Raw genomic sequence first — 15,343 nt, forward strand, 5'->3', positions numbered from 1 at the left:
CTTAGGATGCCCACCGACAAGGGGAATAGCCTTCCTCAATATCCCTCTGTCAGTCCCCACTAAGTCCCTTTCTGCCCCTGGCCGTGTTTGCCAACACTGCCACTGGATCGAGACCCACAGGCCCGACCACTAAGTCCCACGGTCCTCTGAGACTTCCTCACCACACGACTGTGTCCTTGGTCACTACCCCAGAGAACTGCTCCTCTTCCTTTCCACAGTCTGGGCCTTTGGGACAACATTTCGGAACACCGTGGCCTTACGCGAGCCACCTGGGTACTCTCCTCGCCTTCTGCCCTTGGGTGCTCTAGCCATGGGCTTAGAGCGGGTTCCGTTGAGCCACACCAGGTATCCAAGTAGGTAGTGCCACCCACACTTGGACTGGGAGCATCGGCCAGTCGATCTCCCGGGGGAACTAGAGCCGGCTCTTGAACACTTCACCAAGCTACCCCGCTTGTCGGTCTGTGTTCACTCTAGTCTTGGACTTCCCAGTGGGCAGCTCATCACCCAACACTGGGTCCGGCCTTCCTGGGCCAAACTGGCCTTTCCTGGCCAAACTGGCTCCACTGCAGTCCTCCCCCTACTATACTTTTGGAGCTCACCAAACCCCCCAGGGTCTGGGAGACGAACGCTTTGGGCTTTCACCCTCTCAGGCTCCGGACTCGGACTCGGACTCGGACTCGGACTCGGACTCGGACTCGGACTCGGACTCGGACTCGGGCTCGGGCTCGGGCTCGGTCTCGGCCTCGGGCTCGGTCTCGGTCTCGGTCCCGATCTCGGTCTCGGTCTCGGTCTCGGTCTCGGTCTCGACTTCGGACTCCATCTCGGACTCCATCTCGGACTCCATCTCGGGTCCATCTCGGGCTCCACTTCGGACTCCAACTCGGGTCCATCTCGGGTCCACCTCGGACTCCACTTCGGACTCCATCTCGGACTCCATCTCGGGTCCATCTCGGACTCCACTTCGGACTCCAACTCGGGTCCATCTCGGACTCCTCTTCGGACTCCAACTCGGGTCCATCTCGGACTCCACTTCGGACTCCAACTCGGGTCCATCTCGGACTCCACTTCGGACTCCAACTCGAGTCCATCTCGGACACTCCCACGTGTCATGTGTTGGTCCTTTTGGGTCTCTTTTTAGAGCCTCGCCTTTTGCTCCCTTCGTGCTCGTTCCTTGAGCACTTCGTTGGGAGTTCCACTCCCGCTCTTGACTTTTCAAGTCGGAGCTTTTGGTCCAAACGTGTTACACTCGTTTGGCTCTCGCTTCGGCCACTACCATGTGGCGCCCTTCCGGCTCCACTTTGGGGCCTAGGGATTTTGTGTCTCACAGTATGTAGTTCTAGGGATAATATGCACAAAGATATAGTGCATCAACAATCAACTCATGAAAGAAAATATAGAGCTTCATAATGAGATTTACACTCTCAAGGCAAAGGAGCTTATAATAATAGAAAATGACAATAAAAATGAGTATAACAAAGAAAATGATGATAATGAGAAGTTCCACCAACTCAATAAGTTCAAAGTTAAATTCACAGGAATTTAGCATTAACAAAGCTAACCAACACAATCGAATAGTAAGAGTCTTAAAACAAAGTTTCATTCAATCATGGGAGATTGAAGCACAACTAAACAACCATGTATTTTGGCGTTTTCTTGATAGTTAGGATTACAATTTTGACACTCAATGTTATAATTTTAATAATCATGATTCAGGAAGAAATGACAATTGCTACCATATAAGAATAGTTTTTATATAAATTATATATGGCGAGTTTTTATATAGATTTTTAAAAAATTTAATTAGGAGACAAAGCTAAATGGTACAAAATCTTTTGGAATTATTTGAATGTAATAATGGCAAACAGTACAAGTTACAAAAATATTTAAATTTTCTTAAATAAATTTAAAATCTTAAATAATAATTGTGGTTAATATCATATTTTTTTAGAAAAATATTTATTTTTTATAAATAATTTTTAAATAATAAAATTTAATGGGGCATATAATTTTACATTGCACCAAGTGATGGGATGTTATAGTAATATAAACAATATAAACTATATTTTTATTTTTATTTATAATTTGCTGTAGATTTTGTTATTATAAGTAAAATTAATATACATACACCAAAATTTTAAAATATTTATAATTTAAATCTCAAATCTCAAACCTTCCAACAATTTTTTACTTATGTATTTACTTTAACATAATAGAGCCTTTTTATACTATATTTTATATTATTGTTAATCATAATTAAATTAAAATATGTTTATATACCATAAGATACTGACATGTTTACTTTTATTTATTATTATACTGTGAGGGCCAAGTGTACGGCTACAATGCCGTATACTAATATTAGCGTAGTGGATTTTGGTAGACGTCAGATTGGTTTCAATCCGGACCACTCGCTTCTGTATATAAACTAGGGTTTTTGGGCTAATTGATATGCACATTTCTATATTCCCTTTCCATATTCCATGCACTCATATTGGTAGAGATGAGGGGCACTTTTGATTGTCCTTAGGGAGTGCTTGGATTTGGGATTTCGGTTTAAATTTAGCTTTTGCATCGTTTAGATCTAGCTTTTTCCATTTCCTTTCTTTTGTTCTTTCCTTTTAGGATTTTGGTTTAGATTTAGCTTTTTGCATTGTCTAGATCTACCATTTCTTTCCAACTTTTTTGTCATTTCTCTTCTTTTGCTCTTTCTTTTTCGTTCATCTTCATGACTGATCCGCAATCTCCTCCTTTGACTCTAGAGCAACAGTTGGTTCAATTGCTTGATGCTATGTGCTTGCAATTGAACAACCAAACTCAGTTGATGGCGGCGTTCATGACACATGGTACAACTCCTCCTGCTCTTGGTGCCAATCCTCGCGTTTGGCCGGAGTTCTTTCGCGGGAATCCTAGGGATGATATATACCATTGGTTCGATCACTTTACGGTGATTGCCACATATCATTCTTGGGATGATGCTCGACGGTTGCGTGAGTTTCCCACGTGTCTCCAAGGGACGGCATTGTAGTGGTACAATGGTTTGAGCGCAGCCACTTGTGGGGATTGGAGTGTTCTCCCGGACGTCTTCAAATGTGCCTTCGGACATGCCGATGATTGTGATGATGCTTTCCAACAATTGCATCATCTTCGCTAAGGGCCATCTGAGTCGGTGATGCAATTTGGCGTTCGTTTCCGAAGTCTTTTGCTTCGTGCGGAGCCAAATATGTCGGAGCGGATCAAGCTAGGAATGTTGTGGCCAGCACTTCGTCAAGATCTTGTCAGACTTGTGCATGCACTTGCTCTTGTCACCCTTGACGATGCTCTTCACTTGGCACAACGTTATAAGACGTCGCCTCTTCCACTTCTCGCTGCATGTCCTTCCACTCCACTTCTTATGGGTGATGGTCCTGTTCCAATGGAGGTTGATGCTGTTGCTGCTCGAGTCCAAGGACAAGCGCGAGGACGTGGTGGTGGCCGTGATGTTCGCTACTGGGCGTGTGATGAAGTTAGTCATACTTATTGGCGTTGCCGTCGTTTTCCGGATTGGTGACCTCCATTTCCTGGGTGGAGACCTTGGCGTCAGCAACGTCCTCTGGGTGCTGCTGCAATGGAAGGTTTGAACACTGAGATGCATTTGGGAAACGAGGAATCGCGCGAGTAACGGAGGGACCTTGCGTGAATAAATCAGTGACCCCTCCATCTTTCTTTCGGGAGTATCATCAAGGGGTTCACTCGGCACCAGTTCATCCAGTGTTTACTTTCCAAGCTCGTTTTATTATTCTCTTATTATTCTCTCCGTGTTGGTTGATACAGGTTCGAGTTTATCTTCTATTGCTCGACCTGTTGCCACACGTTGTCGTCTACACTTGCGTCGTGCGGCAGAACCAGTTTTCATTCTTTATGGCAACGGCCATACACATGCATGTGCACGGGATGAGGTGGACCTGGTTGTACGTGTGGGCGATCTCGAGCTTGAGTTGCAGTCGTTGCGGGTGGTGCCGAGTCAAGCTTTTGACTTCATTCTTGGTATGGATTGGTTGCAGCGCAATCATGCCAAGTGTGACTTTGAGGCTTCTCCCATTTGTCTCATACTTCCTTATATTTCATCCATTCCTCTCACTTCCATACCCCTTCATCCCTATAATTCTACCTCTGCTTCCATTACTTTTGTTCCCCCACTCTTTCCTTCTGTGTTTCCATTTTGTTCTACTTTTCCCTTTTCCAATCCCTCCAACGCTCTTTGTGTTGCAGTAGTTGACCGGCTCATGAAGGAGTATTCTGATCTGTTTGAATTTGACCTATCGTTTGGGGCCAAGATTGCCACATGTCATCCGATTCCAACCGGGGATGCTCGTCCAATCAAGGTTCATGTTCGTCGTCAGTCACCTAAGGAGATCAAGATTTTACGAGCAAATGTCAAAGAAATGCTGGAGAAGGGTGTTATTCGGAAGTCGCGGAGTCCTTGGGCATGTGAACCTCATCTTGTGACCAAACCTGATGGGAGTATTCGTTTCTGCATCGACTATCGTCCGTTAAACGAAGTGACGATCCCAGATGTGTATCCTCTTCCTCACACTGCTGATCTCTTGGATCGTCTGGGGCGAAGTCGTTGGTTCACCAAGCTAGATCTTGCTTCTGGGTATTGGCAAGTACCGATGGCCGAAAAAGATATTCCTAAGACTGCTTTTCGTACACCATTTGGTTTGTACGAGTTCTTAGTGATGCCGTTTGGTTTGAACAATGCTCCAGCAACTTTCCAGCGGATGATGGACGAGGTTCTTTGCGATATACCAGAGGTGACTGCTGACTTCATTGATGATGTCTTGATCCACTCGGAGGGGACGTGGGAGGAGCACGTTCGTGATGTTTGTAAAGTGTTGGATCGGTTACGTGATGTTGGTTTAAAGCTGAAGCGGTCAAAGTGCGTGTTTGGGTCCAAGGACACAACTTATCTTAGGTACTGTATTTCTTGTGAGGGTTTGCAAGTTGATCCGGACAAACTTGTGGCTGTTCTAAAGTTCCCTACTCCGAAGTGTGTGAATGATGTGCAGCGCTTTTTGGGTAAGGTGCAGTATCTCGGTCGTTTTGTGGATCATCTTTCCGATCACACTACACCATTGCAAGCGTTGCTGAAGTCATCAACGTCATCTTTCATCTAGTGTCCGGATTGTGAGTGGGCGTTTGTGGATCTCAAAGAGCTATTGACGACTCCTCCGGTTTTGGCATATCCTGACTACACTCGACCTTTTATTTTGCGCGTGGATGCTTTTGACATTGGTCTTGGAGGTGTGTTGATGCAAGAGAGCTCGAGTGTGCCTGGTCAGCACCATCCCATTGCATACATAAGTTGTACATTACAACCAGCAGAGATGAACTACTCCACGATGGAGAAGGAGTGTTTAGCAGCAGTCTGGGGTTTCGAGAAACTTCATGCATATCTACATGGTTCTCAGACGTTACTTGAAGGTGACCATGCTGCTATTACTTCATTATTGAAGCGGAAGAACCTGGTTGGTCATACGGCTCGATGGGCTTTGAAGCTTCAGATATATGATTTCGATGATGTTCATCGCCCAGGGAGTTCTATGGCTGATGCTGATGCCCTTTCTCGAGCTCCTCTTCCTTCTCCACTCACTTCTCATGTTTCTGACGAACCTGTTGTTCCAGCGTCTATGGATTTTCTAGATGAGGATTCTATGCCGTCAGCGGTTGCTGTCCTTGATGTTCAGTGTCCACAGGGCGCAGAGCAAGATCTACCTTCTCTTGATGAGGTTCGCGAGGCTCAAAAGATTGAGCCGTGGATTCGAAGGCTTCAAGATGGGTTTGAGAATCCTGCATCACTTGCTGATGACTTACCTTTCCGGCATTTACATTCTCAATATCGCCTTGAAGATGGCCTTCTTTATTTTGTGGGGACGGATCCTGATGATCATTTACGGTTGGTGGTGCCTTCAGTGTTTATTCCGCGGTTTCTTCATGCCTACCATGATTCTCCTGTTCTAGGTGGGCATATGGGACACCGTCGTGTCACTGAGAAGCTGCGCAGGTCTTTCTATTGGCCGAAGATGCGATATGATATTATCCAGTATGTGCATAGCTGTGTTTGGTGCCAAGCTCGTAATACTCCCCCTTGTGCTGCGGAAGGACGGTTGGAGTCAATTGCAGTTTCCCGTCCATTTGAGTTTGTGGCATTTGATCTTATGGGACCTTTTCCACGATCGACTACTGTCAATGAGTATATTATTATTGCTTCTGACTACTTGACTCATTGGGTGGAAGTTGGTGCTCTTGCTAGCGCCTCTGCAACTACTGTTGGATACTTCCTCCTCAATCGAGTGGTGTTCCAGCATTCTTGTCCAAAGCGGATTCTTTCGGATAATGGTCCTGCATTTATGGCTGAGGTATTTCATGTTTTGACATCTCGGTTGGGGATACACCACACTTTTACGAGTGTTTATCATCCACAATCAGATGGTCTGGTGGAACAGCTCGTTTGAACATTCAAAGGGATGATTGCGAAGTATATGAACTTTTAGCATTCAGATTGAGATGGTTATTTGCCGTCTCTTTGGTATGCCTATGTCACAAGGGTGCAGAGTTCTGTTGGTGCTTCATCATATAAACTTCTATATGGTCATGATCCAATATTACCAACAGAGTTGGGTTTACCTTCGCAATTGCCACGAGCTCCTGATGCTAGGTCATGGGATTAGTATTTGACAAGCATTCTTCCACTTGTCCAAGCAGAGTCTACCAAACACTTAGGCTGCGTACAAGTGGGACAACAACGACGCTACAACTCCCATCATCGTCCACCTGCGGAGTACAAAGTGGATGATTTGGTGTTAGTCCGTTTTCCCCATCTTACGGTACGTGGTTTATCTAAAGGGCTCCTTGCGCAGTGGAAAGGACCGTATCGGGTGTTGCGGCAAGTTGGACCGCAAGTTTATGAAGTTCGGCATGACGTTCAGCAGGCTGATCCTCCGGAGATTGTGTATGTGCAGCGGTTAAAACGCTTCATACAAAGGGATCAGGAGCAGTTAATACCGTCTACAGATCCGCCGATGCCTCCTCCTGATGTTCCTCCAGATCCCGGCCCATCTACAAGAGAACCCTGACGGCCTTCCATTATTCCGAGAGGAGGGGATGATATGAGGGCCAAGTGTACGGCTACGATGCCGTATACTAATATTAGCGTAGTGGATTTTGGTAGCCGTCGGATTGGTTTCAATCCGGACCACTCGCTCTTGTATATAAGCTAGGGTTTTTGGGCTAATTGATATGCACATTTCTGTATTCCCTTTCCATATTCCATGCACTCACAATACCTAAAATTTTCTTTTTGTTGAATTTGCATTTTATTTTTTAAATGATACATTAAAAGTAATAAAATAAGTGCTAAATATTCACTAGGTAAAGTAAAAGAAGATTAAAAAGAAAAGGTGCCATATTTAATTCTAGAAATATTTATTCTAATAAGGGGAACAAAAAACTTGTGTTTTTAAAAATATTTAAGCCAATAAAATTTTTCTTCTTTTTCTAAAAATAATAATGTTTTTTTCATTAGATAAATGTGTTTTCTTTTCTTCCTTTCTTCTATCTATTGTCATTTTTTATTTCAAAGTTTTATATCACTTGATATATTCATTTTTGTCAACCAAATCTTTTTTCCTTGTCGATGGAATTTGACGAAGTACAGGTGTTGGTGACCAAACAGCGTGTATGTTTTTTCTATTGCTAACGTGGCGGAGTCCTGTCCGCTAATACTTTGCATGGGTAAATCGACGGTCCAGATGCTATCTAGAACCGACGGCATGGCGAGGCGCTTGCATTGTCGAAGGTCATAGATTGGAGGGCTCGCTCCAGATTCTAGGAGGAAGGAGGAGCTTGGGCGAAGGAGAGAGCTCCCGTTTCTTGGATATGGCAGCAGCGGCCATGGCTCAAAAGGTTTTGGTGCCTTGTTCTTCGTCTTCCTCTTGCGGGAAAGCCCAGTTCTCTCCAAGCCGAGGTAGGATCTTCTTTCGTTTTGGAAGGTTTTGGATCGAAAGCTTTTGCTACAGTTCACACCCATGCCATCGCATTTGGTGGAGAGTTGTCTCAGAGTTCTAGCAGGAAGAACAAGAGCCTAGCGCTAAAAGCTGTCGCGGTAAGTTCTATCTCCTCTCCATTTGCTTTCGTCGTCTCAACGTTTCATGCTCGCAAAGGGTGCAACATCCGCTCCAGTTACTGCAAAGTCTGGGTGAGCTTCTTTCTTCCACAGTTCTAAAATCTTTTCTTGCAAAGCTTGATCATATCTTTTGTTTCCCAGGCACGAGATCTTGCTCTTCGATGCTCTCCGCGAAGGTCTCGAGGAGGAGATGGCGAGAGATCCCACAGTGTGCGTCATGGGAGAGGACGTTGGCCACTACGGCGGCTCCTACAAAGTCACCAAGGGGCTGGCCGAGAAGTTTGGCGACTTGCGTGTGCTGGACACGCCGATTTGCGAGAACTCGTTCACGGGAATGGGGATCGGCGCTGCCATGACGGGACTCCGGACAGTGGTAGAAGGCATGAACATGGGATTCTTGCTGCTGGCCTACAACCAGATCTCCAACAACGCTGGAATGCTCCACTATACGTCGGGTGGTCAGTTTAAGATCCCGGTGGTGATCCGCGGCCCCGGTGGGGTTGGAAAGCAGCTTGGAGCCGAGCACTCGCAGCGTTTGGAGTCGTACTTCCAGTCAGTCCCGGGCTTGCAAATGGTGGCGTGCTCCACTCCATACAACGCGAAGGGACTGATGAAGGCCGCGATCCGGAGTGACAACCCGGTGATCCTCTACGAGCACGTCCTTCTCTACAATCTCAAGGAGAGGATCCCCGACGAGGAGTACGTGCTTTGCCTCGAGGAGGCCGAGCTTGTTCGTCCGGGAAAGGATATCACCATCCTGACTTACTCGAGGATGCGGCACTTCGTGCTCCAGGCTGCCAAGACGCTGGTGGAGCGAGGGTATGATCCGGAGATCATCGACATCAGGTCGCTCAAGCCTTTTGATCTTTTCACGATTGGGAACTCGATCAAGAAGACGCACAAGGTTCTCATCGTGGAGGAGTGCATGAGAACTGGCGGGATTGGAGCCAGCTTGAGAGCTGCGATTGTTGACAACTTCTGGGACTTCCTCGATGGCCGGCCCGAGTGTTTGTCGTCACAGGACGTCCCGACACCTTACGCTGCAACGCTGGAGGACGCGACGGTGGTACAACCGGCGCAGATAATTGTGAAAGTGGAGCAAATGTTGCAAGGTCTCATCTAAAACTCCGGATGGGACAATCACGACAAAGACAAACGCTCTTAAATTCCCCCATAAGAGTAGGCGAGAGTGGAAGTTCTTCGAATCCATTCTTACAATAAGGAAGAACATTGCCAGTTTTTCGAGTTCATACCTGGAAAAAAAATTCTTTTTGAGTGGCTTCGAAAGGATGGCATGGAAACCATTGAAGAACACAAGCCTTATTAAATATCCAGCTGTTTTTTAAGCTCATAGCCATTGAAAAAAACCTCTTTTCTGGAACCATCCTCTCGCCGGACAAGCCAGGCATGACTGGGTCTACTTATATGGTGCCGCCTCTTCCTCTACATTTGCCACAAGGAACGATCTTCCCAAGTGGCTTACACTACTACCAAAACCCCCCTCTTGCTTGTATTTAGAACTCGTGGAACCAAAGCATATCTGAGAACAGCACTGGAGAATGTGATGATGGCTTACTGGATGGCATTCTTTGTCTGCGATCTGTGAATGTTGTCTGAGGCTTACTAGATGGCATTCTTTGTCTGCAATCTGTAAATGTTGTTTGGAGAATGTGATGAGGGTTTACTAGATGGCATTCTTTGTCTGCGATCTGTAAATGTTGTATTAGGATGTGGAGTCTGAAGTTTCTATTGAAATCACTTAATTCAAAAACTGAAGATAAGTGAATTTGCCACTTCGTTCATTGTGCATTAATAAGTATATTCTTTATTTAGTAAGGCACAAAAGAATCCACTAGTACAGGTAAATGATTAATTACTTCATATGAAATAATTAATTTATATAATATTGTAAGTGACCAAGTTTTTCATTCTAATTTAGTCATTTAACTACATTTTTAACCACTTGAAAGAGTTTTTTTCATGTCTTCATCCTAATTTTAAGTATTTGCTAAGACCTCTAAAGTGACTTTCAAGCCATATTACCTTTGTAGTTGGTCCAAATGCTCCACATTTCTGAGTCCCAAAAGTATTACTAATAAACTAATATGTGACATTAAAGCTGCACTAGTTTAATTAGTAGTTTAAAATTGCATTGCATCTTCTTAATTTCTTCTTCTTCCCCCTCCTTTTCATCAAACAATTTTAGAAGGTTTCATTTATATTCTCTCCCTCTTTGAATTACACTCTCTATTCATTGTTATAACCATACCACGGTTCTATCTTTCCAAAACGAAATTATCAATCTATGAGTGGTCATCCTTTGATTATTCTTTATTATTCTTAGAATGCCTTAAAATATGGGGTATTTTCTCAATTCCATCAAATCCTTCTCTTTGTCTATAACAATATTTGCCAATATTGCCAGGTTCAAAAGCCCATCCACCAACCTTTGAGATTTTTCATCATGTAACCATATTTTTGGTTACTAAATAAAAAGACCATTCTTCTTCCTTTTCACAATTAATAACTTTAATATAACATTTCAAAGCACCATAGAATAATATAAGTTTTATAAGTACTCCCCATCACTTAGAGTGCCCCAACTATAAGGCTAAAACAAGATTTTAGTAAGTCATGCAAAATATTCAAATAGGTAATACCACCTGCACTTAAATATTTTAGAAGAGTTAGAGTTAGTTTTTGAACATTTCACTAAATCACCTAATTTGTCCATCTATATACACTTTTGGCATCCTTAGTGTTTATATCATTATTCATATAAGTGTTTCATGCTTATTTTTCAAGCATTTTTTTAGAGTTTTATTCTTGCTTTCAATTTTTTGAGTCAAAATTTTTGGTTTAAACATGTTACACTCATTGGACTTTCACTTTGGCCACTACCACATAACTCACCTTTAGGATTTAGCATACAAATAATAGATTTAATATCAAAATGGAGGTGTAATTTCCCCTTAGATCAATAATGGTTGTTAAACATTGGGGAGTAAAGCATATATAATTATGAAATAAGATTTAGATATACTATTATTGTAAAATTCTTGGAACTTGATTATTCCAAATTTCTTTATAATAGTCCTCAATAGAATTTATAATATCCTGATTCCTTAATGCACATCCAATGGCCTTCCACAATACTTGCACTCCCTAATAGTTGCTGCCTTATTTCCATATATTACACATGAAGGATTTATTTCCTTTTTCTTTGGAACTTGGGGGATAAATGGGGATAAAATAGCTATTAAATGCTTTTTCATTAAGCAATTGTAATTACCTTCAAGAGAGAAAAATGTTGATTTAAAATATAATATACCTTTGAGTAAGGTACATTTCTTCAATTAAAATTAAAATTGTACATATTAGGCATCAAGGAGTATGTTTTTCATCTAGTAAGTTATTCATAAATGAAAGGATCTATCATGGGATTGCAGTATAGTTGAATGATTAATTACTTCATATGGAATAATTAATTTATAAAATGGAAGAATTAATAGATTTATTGCAGAAATAAAAGTGCTAATTCCCCTTAGATCAATAGGGGTTGTTAACATCTTTAAAGGGGTGAGTGTTATACTATCACTATAGATCCTTAGAATTATAAGGGATAAATGGAGATAAAATAGCCATTAATGTCTCTTTTATTAAGTAATTGCCCATTTTTAATAAATGCTAAATTGCATTATTAACTTATAAAACCCCTAACAAATACAATGCAATTGCTAAAAAACAATATTATGATTATCTTCATAATTAAATACAAACTTTAAATATTTCCCTAATTTAAGAAACCTTATCTAGCTATTGCAATGCCATACTTTTAAGATAAATGGGAAACTTATATAAATGTTGAGTATCATCTCAAAAACGACAAATTACAATCATTATAAACTAATCAAAACCAAATGTCAAAAAATCACTATCTAGATAAGGGATGAAATGTTTTTTAATGAAATACTAAAATAATAAAGAAGAAAAAATGGATTTGTGTTGAATACTCTTAAGTACAAAGCTTCTAAAACCCTAATTTTATAAGGGCTCTAAAAACTAATATAGTAGCTAATCCAAAAATTTAATTTGGTGCTAATCCCAAATGCCTATTTATATGTATAGCAAATTTTGAGTTCAAATCCCATAAGCAAAGGTTTATTATTTAGTGAATATACTCCTCAATAAATATAAAGAAATGACAAATACATGACACCAATGGTATTTTCAAGATTCCCATAGCCAAAAAGAAGGAAATAGGAGGAAAAGCAAGAATGAGTTGTGAACTCCACAACTAAGTTTAATTATACAACAAAGTGTAGAATTTAAGCTTAGACCCAAGATGAATGTAGAATAAGCACATGCACACAAGTGGGAGTTAGATTATACTTAGCTATAAAAACAAGATAGATCTAGACAATCCCTCACACCATTATTTTATATCAGACCTTTGAGTAAAAAAGGCAATTATTTAATGAGGAAAGCCTTAATGATATATACATATTTATTCCAAGGATATATAGATTTATTATCCCATACTGGGTAAAATCATCAGCCAAAAAGACAACTTCTAAATTAAAATAATTATGCAAAATTAATGCACAAACATGATGAGTACATATTCCACCAACTAACAGGTTATAGAAGACCCTAAATCAAACTCTAGAGCATGCAATATTAATTTAAACACATGTACTACCTTAGATTGCCAAAGAAAACAAAAAAGAGCATTCCACTATGCTTGAATTCTTGTTTTGAAAATTTTATTGATGTGCTCTTTTTTAAGATGCATGTTATATTTTACGCATATTTTTAATTCCATCATTGTAAATTTATTTTTTTTCACCACATCAAATTCTCTTACAATTAATACGTGGGTTTTTAGGTCAAGAAGAAAGAAAATCGTTTGAGGATTTTTCTATGGCAAGTAGCAGCGCTCTATCGGCAGCAGCGACGCTCACAAAATCCGCCAATTCCTTCGCCTCCAGCAGCAGCTCCAGCTCCGCCTCCGCCCCCTCCAGGAAATCCGGGAGCTTCAAATGCGGTACGCGATTCTTCGCCTCCATTCCCTTCACCGAAATATTGACAGATTTTGGGTCGCAGGGATGAGAATCCGGGCCGAGAGCGACGGCAGCAAAGGATCTACGACAAAATCTCCCCCACCGGTGGAATTGGAGCGCTCCCCGGCCGATAAGCTCGTGGATGGAATGTCGTTCGGCCAGCTGTGCGATGAATTTCAGTGCATAAGCAGCCCCTCCGTGGAAGCTACGTGCCGTCAGCTCGCGAGAGATATCCTGGAAATTCGAGATGGGAATAGAGCTCTGGGAACCCTGGCCTACTTTGTCAAATACAAGGTAAGCTCTTCCTTCTTTCGCTTTACACGACTAGTTAGATCTCTTCTCTCTTTTCTAGGATCCATTGAGGTCTTTCCAAGGACGATTGAAGTACAATAGGCCGTCGTGGACGAGAACTGCCTTGGAGAATCCAACAGTGGTACGTACGTGATTGGTTTCTTTGCTTGCGAGCTTTTCATATTCATGCAGTGGTACTTTGGCGGTGGTTCCATTTGCCTCCTCAGGCAGTGCGTCAAATGGAGATGGTGTCGACGAGCGTGCTACGAATCCAGTGCACGATACAAGGAAGGCCAAAACTTGCTGCTGCTTCCTTCGTTGGCGATGTTCGTGTCAACGTAACGTCGACTTTCACTCTCAACCAGATCAGTGGCCAGGTTCTGGAGCACCGAGAGGAGTGGGACCTCTCCGGCAACTCTCCTCTGGCTCAGGCATACTTTTGGTTCTCCAGGATTGCGTACTCCACAGTAGAAGCTGGCAAGGATACGTCGGAGCTAGTCCAAGGGGTATCCAAGGTTATTGACAAGAACTTGGGCGATGACAGCAACATCTACGTCGATCCGACCGATCCAAAGAAGGTCTGGTTGTTTCTCTTTTCTCATAGAAATAGTTTATATCGATCTTCACGACTTGGCAAATTGTTGTTTGCAGTTCTTCCAAGTGGATGATAATCGCCAAAAGGACATTTACCAAGTTGGCCTGGTGCTTGCGCTGCTCTACCTCCTTGTCCAGTTCTTAAAACTCACACTTTGACCATAAACCGGTAAGACAGCCTTGTGAAACGGGTCTTACAAGCATGTGTTTTGGCAGAACTTGATTGTATAGAACCGTTTTGACTGCGCAAGCGACTTGTAAAATGCCTTCGTACACTACAGATAGTAACAGGATTATCGTCTTAAACACGTTCTTCTTTGTTTTCTTTGCTTTTTCTCTTTTCTCCCTTTTTTTTCTTCTCTTGAGCCTTCCGTGGCGTGTTCGCCAGGTACTGCTAGTTTCTTCTTTTCTTTCGTTGTAAAGTTCTTCACATTTTGTAGCTGGCAAAGTCGTGATCCTCGCCCCTTCCTCGCATCCTTCCGGGTCGTAGTGCTTAACAAATCGAAGTCTCGTCTCTGACCACGCACAATATAACAGCCATCAGGTTTGGATTGATAGATTAATTCCATGGCAGATCACAAGCTGGTTTCTAAGTTGCAGAAGGCCCTCCGCGGACACCAAAAGCTACGACTCATCGAGAGTGAAGATCCAGCAATCACTCACATCCGCAACCTCCTCAGTGATGACTGTGATTACTACGGCGATGAGCAGCAGCAATTGACAGAGCAATCAAGGATTTTCTATCAGCGCTTCCTAGAGGATCTCACGAGAATCGTCCAAGCCTCTTCTCCTCCTCCTCCTCCTCCTCCGCCCTCTTCTGCCAGTGTGAGCATCACGAAAGAGACGATAGGAAATTTTCCTTTTGATGCAAGGCTAAGTAACAATGCCTATTGTCTCTACAGGCGTTGAGAGAAGTAATTTGGTTTTTTGGTTAGAACACCAGCAAAACCATTGTGAGATCTGATAGAATAGTTTATAAAAAGGGGTAGAAGTTTTACAGTGGGAGATAAAAAATGGTCAAAAAAACGTTTCATACTTGCCAATAGTTATGTATGCTAAACACACAAAAACATATGTGAAACATGTTACTATAACTCTGTTAGAAAAGAGGTATATTGGGATGTCCTCAGCATGTTGGCAATGCCACATATGATGACTGGAAAGTATTCATGGTATTCTCCCTCTTATGCATGGACCAATGATTATTTGAAAGATGAAGTGAAGGATGCTA

General features: G+C 42.4%; 2 protein-coding genes across 2 annotated transcripts; both read left to right on the plus strand.

The window, feature by feature from the left end:
- The first annotated feature begins 7,821 nt into the window (after positions 1 to 7,821).
- On the plus strand, positions 7,822 to 9,451 carry LOC9633632 (pyruvate dehydrogenase E1 component subunit beta). Its single transcript, XM_002964949.2, has 4 exons — positions 7,822 to 8,005; positions 8,058 to 8,143; positions 8,202 to 8,236; positions 8,306 to 9,451. Exons 1-4 carry the CDS (start codon positions 7,918 to 7,920, stop codon positions 9,285 to 9,287), a joined length of 1,191 nt encoding a protein of 396 aa, XP_002964995.2. The 5' UTR covers positions 7,822 to 7,917; the 3' UTR covers positions 9,288 to 9,451.
- Positions 9,452 to 13,061: 3,610 nt separating this feature from the next.
- Positions 13,062 to 14,495, plus strand: LOC9659407. Its single transcript, XM_002964950.2, has 6 exons — positions 13,062 to 13,211; positions 13,271 to 13,521; positions 13,580 to 13,660; positions 13,746 to 14,096; positions 14,170 to 14,281; positions 14,329 to 14,495. Exons 1-5 carry the CDS (start codon positions 13,088 to 13,090, stop codon positions 14,269 to 14,271), a joined length of 909 nt encoding a protein of 302 aa, XP_002964996.2. The 5' UTR covers positions 13,062 to 13,087; the 3' UTR covers positions 14,272 to 14,281; positions 14,329 to 14,495.
- The last annotated feature ends 848 nt before the right edge of the window (positions 14,496 to 15,343 follow it).

This window comes from Selaginella moellendorffii, unplaced genomic scaffold (assembly GCF_000143415.4).
Source record: "Selaginella moellendorffii unplaced genomic scaffold, v1.0 SELMOscaffold_5, whole genome shotgun sequence".
NCBI lineage: Eukaryota > Viridiplantae > Streptophyta > Lycopodiopsida > Selaginellales > Selaginellaceae > Selaginella > Selaginella moellendorffii.

Excerpts from the sequence above, each read along its gene's own strand:
- LOC9659407 (XM_002964950.2), top strand. The coding sequence starts at position 13,088 with ATGGCAAGTAGCAGCGCTCTATCGGCAGCAGCGACGCTCACAAAATCC. Across the intron at positions 13,661-13,745 it reads CCTTGGAGAATCCAACAGTG|GCAGTGCGTCAAATGGAGAT; the intron begins GTACGTACGTGA and ends TTGCCTCCTCAG. Across the intron at positions 14,097-14,169 it reads ATCCGACCGATCCAAAGAAG|TTCTTCCAAGTGGATGATAA; the intron begins GTCTGGTTGTTT and ends TGTTGTTTGCAG.
- LOC9633632 (XM_002964949.2), top strand. The coding sequence starts at position 7,918 with ATGGCAGCAGCGGCCATGGCTCAAAAGGTTTTGGTGCCTTGTTCTTCG. Across the intron at positions 8,006-8,057 it reads CCAGTTCTCTCCAAGCCGAG|TTCACACCCATGCCATCGCA; the intron begins GTAGGATCTTCT and ends CTTTTGCTACAG. Across the intron at positions 8,237-8,305 it reads CCAGTTACTGCAAAGTCTGG|GCACGAGATCTTGCTCTTCG; the intron begins GTGAGCTTCTTT and ends TTTGTTTCCCAG.